Source organism: Mus caroli, chromosome 4 (assembly GCF_900094665.2).
Source record: "Mus caroli chromosome 4, CAROLI_EIJ_v1.1, whole genome shotgun sequence".
Classification (NCBI taxonomy): domain Eukaryota; kingdom Metazoa; phylum Chordata; class Mammalia; order Rodentia; family Muridae; genus Mus; species Mus caroli.
In genome coordinates, this window is record NC_034573.1 from 10520818 (window position 1) to 10528737 (window position 7920).

The 7920-nt window shown below is 38.5% G+C and overlaps 1 protein-coding gene across 2 annotated transcripts in view; it reads right to left on the reverse strand.

Moving 5' to 3' along the window:
• Lrrc69 (leucine rich repeat containing 69) overlaps positions 1 to 7920 on the reverse strand; it is a 128998-nt gene that overhangs the window by 55378 nt on the left and 65700 nt on the right. For both annotated transcript variants that reach the window (XM_021160582.1, XM_021160583.1), the window contains exon 6: positions 1815 to 1916. In XM_021160582.1, the coding sequence (XP_021016241.1) occupies positions 1815 to 1916 (102 nt within the window). The remainder of the gene's footprint in view (positions 1 to 1814; positions 1917 to 7920) is intronic.

Sequence of the window (7920 nt, forward strand, 5' to 3'; positions counted from 1 at the left end):
GTATTGGGGACTTTTTGGATAGCATTGGAAATGTAATTGAGGAAATTACCTAATTAAAAAAAATAAAAATAAAAAAATAAGTTAAACTAGTCATTTATACTATATAGATATCTATCCATGTGTACATTTATTGATAATATATACATAGAATTAACTCTATGCTCCACATTAAAACTTAGAAAATTAAAAGAAAGAAATGCTGTTCTATTAGTCTTAGAGTTTTCTGAAATAAAGCTACCACATCAGATTAAATATTCAGCCTGCCTCCTTCACAATCAAGAAACGTTTTCTACCCCAAGAACCTTCTGCATCTTCTCTCTTGGTAACACTGCAGTGTGTGGTCTAAAAGGCAACTGTAGAAGGTTAAGTATCAACACCCAAGCCCCAAAACTGTCTTTGTGACTGTGAACAAGTTAGTTAGACTCTCTGGGTCTTAGTTTCTTTATCTATAAAAGGGTACAATGAAGATACCTACCTCTTGATGGTTACAAACAACTACCTTGTTCATAAGCACAGTACCTGTCCATAGAAACCTTACAATAAGAAGCTAGAATCATTACTCTGATATGCTTGATGCAGGAAGAAAAAAAAAGTTGAAGAGGCTTAAATGTAATGTGACAATTTTAAATTATCTTAATCAATTTGAATTTTAAGTACAAATTTTCTATACAAGAGAAGGAAATAATGACATTTAAGAGAATAATCTCCAGAAAGTGATTTGAAAAGAGCTGATCTTCAAAGAAACCAGTTCTTTCCTCCTACAATTTATTCATAGGGATAATATGGACACAAGAGAAGTTTCCTATGGATATGGTCAGTTTAGCCTCTGTTGCAGGATGTTTGACCACACTGTGAACCTCTAGACTGTGTTTCTTACTAGCAAGGCTTCATTTGTAAAGTCAAAAAATTCAGATCATATTAATGACCTAAACATCTAACAAGGAGAAAATAGTTAAAATATTATGCTAGAGCAGAATAGCATATATTCACTTAAAAAGATATGACGCTTTTAATCTGATAAAAAGACATTCACCAAAAAGGGACTGAAAACACGAGTCTCTAAGTAGCATGTAAAATATTAATTCATCTTAAAATATATTCTAAATACACAAGAGAGTCACAGAGGAATGTAGTAATGCCTCACTAACTATATTTCTCAGTATTTACCCACTGACATTGTCTGGCTTTTACTTATTCTTATACATGCATCTATATTCCTTTCATGATAAGAATACAATTATAAAAGCAGTAAAACTAATTTCTATCTGAAGCAATCTTGTATGTTCTGGTAAATCAAAATTCATGATAGAGACTCGCAGTCAACAGTGGGAGGACCTGTGTTCTTTATCTTGGCTGATAGCAGAGGAGTCCCTCATCTGCTTCCTTGGTCCTTCCTTTGGTATTGTTAACTAGCTCTGCCAAAATGGACATGGTGAAATCCAGATAACAAGGATGCTCTCATCAGGAAAGACAACAAGTGAAATGTAGCCAAGGCAATAAAGACCTCACTAGCAAAAAACAAAAACAACAAAAACAAAACAAAACAAAACAAAACCTCAAAAACTTAGAATGCTAGAGTAAAAATAAATTCCTATTTTCTTTTCATCCAACAAAACTTTTCCACTCCTCTGCATTGTTGAGTCAGTCTGGAAATCTCACAGGTTACTCTGAATTCTGTGAGCAACTAAAAAGTTATTACATAGAGAGTCTGCATTCTTAATGAACCAGTGTCACATTTACAGAATTATCCATAATGTTACATTTTAAGCCAAGAGTTCAGTGTGAAGGTGCATGCTTATGAGCTAAACTTTCACCCGTAGAGTCCAGAGGTCTTTAGGTTGTACAGCAAGAAATGGCCTCTTCAGGAAGAGCGGGTTTCCCTCACAGTAGAACTCCCTCAGCCTTAGATTCTGAAACTGGTAAAAGAAAAGATCGTTTGCAAACAGACAGTAGACATTACTTCTTAAGGTTCATTATAATTTAGGCTGTACATTCTACACTAGTATTTTATGATTAGGAGACATTCTATTTGTTAGAAATATTAAGAGTTTTATCATATTGACTAGCCAAGGAAACATGTTTACAGTCACAGAACAAGTCAATAACAAAATAATGTTTACTAAATCAAATTCTGGAAACATTTGTAGCATGTATTAGAAAACCAAACATGACGAAAACAATTCTAAAACATACTAAAAATACTAACTAATGCCTCAAATCAATTTTTGTTTAATAAAGACAAGAGAAACCTAAAAATCTCATTATAAGCTGTTATGAAGAAGAAAACGACAACAGAAGGAAGTGGCTCTGGTTCAAGTCCAGTGACTGCCAAGCATGTGCAAGACCTTGTGACAGAGCCTTGTCACTGTGAAAGGAAACAGCATAAAGCTGTGGGAAGCAGAGTGTTTACAGGGATACTTAATCTATAAAGAAAATCCAAACCCTACTGGAATGTACTACTGAAATAAACAATAAGAAATACCTTTGTGTTCATAGTCTGTCCAGTGTGCCTTTGCTAGAATCTGTAATGTAAAGACCTACTTCTCGGAGACTAAAGTCTTAGGAAAAATAAAACAGGAAAGAAAGCAGATCTTCAGAGGTACGCTAGTAAATAGAAAAATGAAGCAGGGGTGGGAGAAGAGGGGAACAAAGAGAAGGGGTGCTCAGATGAGTGAAAATGACTGGAAGAGAAGAGAGAGGGAAGGCGAGCCAGGATTAATAGTGTGTCGTGAATCTAAAGCATAAACACCCCTGCCACAGCCAACTCAATTCACTGGCTGTGGAATTGAAAAGAAAAAAACAACTCGCATGAGTCAGAAGAAGCTGGCTCAGTCCCACCACAGCATTTCATGAAATTTGTGGAAGAACAAGAGGTTTATGTCATTTCAAGCCAAGGGTTTGAAAAATAGCAACAATTAGTCAAATTAAAAATCATTGATTTAATATATCTTTCTGGGTAATAATGTTATTAAGTTTTGAATGTTACAGTAAAATTATATATATACATGTATATGTATACATATGATTTTTAGATGAACTATACAAGGCCTCTTTCTATCAAACTTAATCCTGGCCACACCAAAGACATTCCAACCTTCTCTACTCAGTTTCAAGTGTTATCCATTGCAAAGAAGCTACTCTGAGAGTTGAGGCCAATGTCAGTCATAAATTGGTGCTGAATGTGAGAAAGTCAAAGATAGAATGTATTTTCTCTAATTTTCTACACAATCATTGTTTTCTCAATTCCTCTCTGTCCTAGTAAATAGCAACTCATTCTTGTACCTAAACTCATAGTCATTTTAAAAAGAAAAGTTGAAGACAAGGCTCTGTAGGTAAAGTACTTACAAACAAGAATGAGAACCTGAGTTTTGATTCTCAGTGCCTACACAATAAAAGCACGCACAAAAGTGAACAGCTGTAATCTTAGAACAGGGAAAGCAATGACGGGGAAATTCCTTGAGCTCACAGACAAGCCAGTCTAGATTGTGTTGGTAAGCTCTAGGTTCAGTGAGAGATTCTCTCTCAAATGATAAGGTGGAAAACCATTCCACAAAGATACTTGTTATGTTCATAGCAACTTTATTTGTAATAGTCAGAAACTAGAAACAACCTAGATGTCCCTCAACTAAAGAATAGATAAAGAGCCGGACGTGGTGGCTCACGCCTTTAATCCCAGCACTCGGGAGGCAGAGGCAGGTGGATTTCTGAGTTGGTCTACAAAGTGAGTTCCAGGACAGCCAGGGCTATACAGAGAAACCCTGTCTCAAAAAAAAAAAAAAAAAAGAAAGAAAGAAAGAAAGAAAGAAAGAAAGAAAGAAAGAAAGAAAGAAAGAAAGAAAGAAAGAGAAAAAAGAGAAAAAGGAAAAAAAAAAGAAAATGTGGTACATCTACACAATGAAATACTATTCAGTTATTAAAAACAAAGACATCATGAATTTTGCAGGCAAACAAATGGATCTTGAGAATATCATACTGAGTGAGGTAACCCAGTCTCAAAGGGGCATGCATGACAGGAGTCTAGCATGGCTGTCTTCTGAGAGCTCCACTCGGCAGCTGACTCAGACAGATGCAGACACCCACTGACAAACAGTTGATGGAGCTTGGGAACTCTTGGGGAAGAATAGGAGGGAAGGAACTTTACAGGAAGACCAACAGTGTCAGCTAATCTGGACCTTTGTGGCTCTCAGAGTCTGAATCACCAACCAAAGAACATACATGGGCTGGACCTAGGTCTCCCACACATATGTAGCAGATGTGCAGCTTGGTCTTCATATGGACCCTGAACAAGTGGAATAGGAGCTATCCCAAAAGCTGTTGTCTGTATGTGGATATGTTATGGCTTTCGACAATAGTCACAACATTTTCATTGGAAATGATGGGTTGAGATGGTGTCAAAAATATAGCACTGCTCAATATTTTACTGCAAAAGGTTTTAGCCCTATAATGATCATGATTAAACTGGCTTAGCCATACTGATTTCTTTTACATGTGTAATGAATATTATATATGACACTTTCATAGTGAGGATTTTATAACAGGATTTTACGTTAAGAACATTTATTTGGCAGAAAACCTAAGTTCAGTTCACAGCATCCAGGTCAGGCAACTCACAATTGCATTTATCTTGATCCCCAAGGGATCTGACATGTTCTTCTGCACTATAAGGACACCTGGACTCAAGTGTATATTTACACACAGAAATACACATGCATAGACATGATTTGAAACAATAAATAAATAGAAGATTTGTGGTGGTCACAGGCAACAGCTCTATCAGTAATGTGCCCACTATGCACACATGAGAACCTAACTTTGGCTGGTACCATGCTGGTGGTATGCATCTCTAAACCTAATGCGAAGAAATGGAGACAGGCAGCTCTCTTGAGTGCACTGCCCAGCCAACCTAGACTGGTAGAGCTCTGGGTTCAGTGACAGACCCTGTCTCAAAAAAAATAGGTCAGAAAGATTAAGGTAGGCACCCAATGCCGACATACACTTGCATATTCACACACACAGCACACAGGACATGAACACACACATCCGCCACATGCACTCCCCCTCCCAACAAAGAAATTTATCTATGGAGAACATAAAGGACTATATCAAAAGATTCATATTGATGGGAAAGAGTTGAAGAGAAATGATCAGAGGAACTCAGAACGGTTGTTGAATTTTCCTGTCTTTTATTACGTTCTTCTTTGTGGTCAGATGAAAGAAAGGGTAACAACTTCCATAAATATTTGAAGGCATGCATTGCATAGACAAAGGACATGATCTCTTCAAAACAGAGAATAAGATCACCAGGCAAGATACCAATTTAAAAGGAAGAAAGAATGAAAGAAAGAAAGAAAGAAAGAAAGAAAGAAAGAAAGAAAGAAAGAAAGAAAGAAAGAACGAACGAACGAACGAACGAACGAACGAACGAACGAACGAAAGAAAGAAAGAAAGAAAGAAAGAAAGAAAGAAAGAAAGAAAGAAAGAAAGAAAGACAGGATGAAAGTGATAAAGGCTGGAACCTGAAGGTTTAGGAAGAGCTCTAGTATAAGCCTTTGTTCCTAAGCAGGTTTTCTAAATTAAAATTTGGCTATAATACAACATATTCAGAGTATATTCTAAAGTCCTCACATGTCATACTTAGCTCTTTTCAGCCTACTTCCCCAACATGTAACCTGGTAAGCACTCCCCAGGCTGGGGGACTAGGGGGATGAGGGAGGCTTAAAAGAGGTTTCACACCAGACCCTATGTAGGAATATGCAAACATATTACACAGGATTTCAAAGAGATACTCTAAATTCACACAGTAGTGGTGACCCATGTGTGCAGAGTAGTGCCATTATTTTTAGCACTGCCATCCCTAGTCCACATTAAGATTTTGTGGTAAGGAAATATCAGAAAGTAAGGGAATGACAATATTGAGTATTCTAAATAAAATATAAAATAAAATAAAATAAAATAAAATAAAATAAAATAAAATAAAATAAAATAAAATAAAAACGGCTAGCACTGGTTCAGGAAAGTGAACAGAGAAAATACATAAAACCAGGGTGTCTTGGTCACTGAATCTGCAGGTGGCAAGAAGAAAGCCACTGGGCCTGGCTTGGGCTTATGCAAACCTAAAATCCCACCTCGGGTGACATACTTCCTCCAACAAGGCCATACCTCTGAATCCAATCAAATTCTGCTACTCCCTAGAGACTAACCATCCAAATCTATGAGCCTATGGGCTCTTAGATATGGGCTCTTATTCAAACCACCACAGAGAGATTCAAAAGACTTGAAGATGTTTGCATCAACTCCCTTCAGCAGTACTCTCTTAAATCTGGCTTCTCTGGAAAATGCTTGTAAAAGTCCCACAAGCACGAGGCTGAGTTCATTCTTCTCCTACATTTTGCTTTCCCTTTCATCTTCATCCACAGGAACTATGTCACTGTGTCCTAGCAATGGATCAATGGATACTTCTTGATACTTGCTCTCCTTGCATAAGGACCTCCCGCTAGCTGGCACAGCTACTTTCCACCTAAGCCTTGATGGATATTTCTTCCTCTATAGATTGTTGAAACAATAATCTGAAGTTAGTACAAGCTTTTGTTCTTAGCAGGTTTCTTTATGTTAAAATATGGCTATAATACAACTTCTACAGAGTATATTCAAAAGTCCTAACATGTCATAATTGGCTCTCTTCAGCTTAGTTCTCCAACATGTAACCTGGTAAGCATTCCCCATAAGGAGGGTTTTGTTTTGTTTTGTTTTTTGAGAGTTCACACCAGCTTGGCCTGAACTGTTATTACTCAAATATGCACCATCTGTCTGAGACTGGAATATCAGCCATCTGTGTTCCCCTACCTTCACCACGCGTTCTTGCCCTATGTATAAGTCAGTCCTATAAAGAGCAGGGACAGCCACCACTGAAAACTATTTCAGGCTGTGTTACCTTTAAAAACTAAGTCTTGGCAGTGCAGGCAGGTGGAAGAGGCCGCCCATTTGCCTCTCTGTGCAGGTGGGTGGGTGCCAGGATATGATAGAGAGATGGGAGAGAAAGAGAAGCAGAGTGGTTTGTGTACTATGAAGAGAGGCAGAACTGGAGACCATGATGAGGAACAGCCTGATATGAGAGGCCTGCACTGACACCTGAGGCCATGCTGAGGGCCATGTCTACATGTTGGGGCCTGAGGTCTACAGTAGCACGGATCTCTGTTGATACCCATTGCCCATGTCCCCATCAAAACTAATGCAGATGTCCTTGGTCTGGGCTGCCCCCTGAAGCTATGTTGATGTCCAAAGACCTTGCTGAGCTGGTCGTGACTCTCACCAGCCACTGCACAGTGGGGTCATTGGTGATGTGGGTATGGGAGACCTGGCCTGGCCTGGTTGGCTGTGAGCATCCACCTCTGTATTTGACAGACACAGGCACAGCCTCTCAGGAGAGATCTATATCAGGCTCCTGTCAGCAGGCACTTCTTGGCATCCACAATAGTGTCTGGGTTTGGTGTCTGTATATGGGATGGATTCTCAGGTGGGGCAGTCTCTGGATGGCCTTTCCTTCATCTCTGTTCCACACTTTGTCTCTATTTGCTCCCGTGAGTATTTTGTTATCCCTTCTAAGAAGGACCAAAGCACCCACACTTTGGTCTTCCTTCTTCTGAGTTACAAGTAGTTTGTGAATTGTATCTTGGGTATCCTGAACTTCTGGGCTAATATTCACTTATCAGTGAGTGCATACCATGTGTATTCTGTTGTGACTGGGTTACCTAACTGACGATGATATCTTCTAGTTCCATCCATTTGCCTAAGAACTTCATGAATTCACTGTTTTTAATAGCTGAGTAGAATTCCATTGAGTAAATGTACCACATTTTCTGTATCCATTCCTGTGATGGTTTGTATATCCTTGGATCAGGGAGTGGCACCATCTGAAGGTGT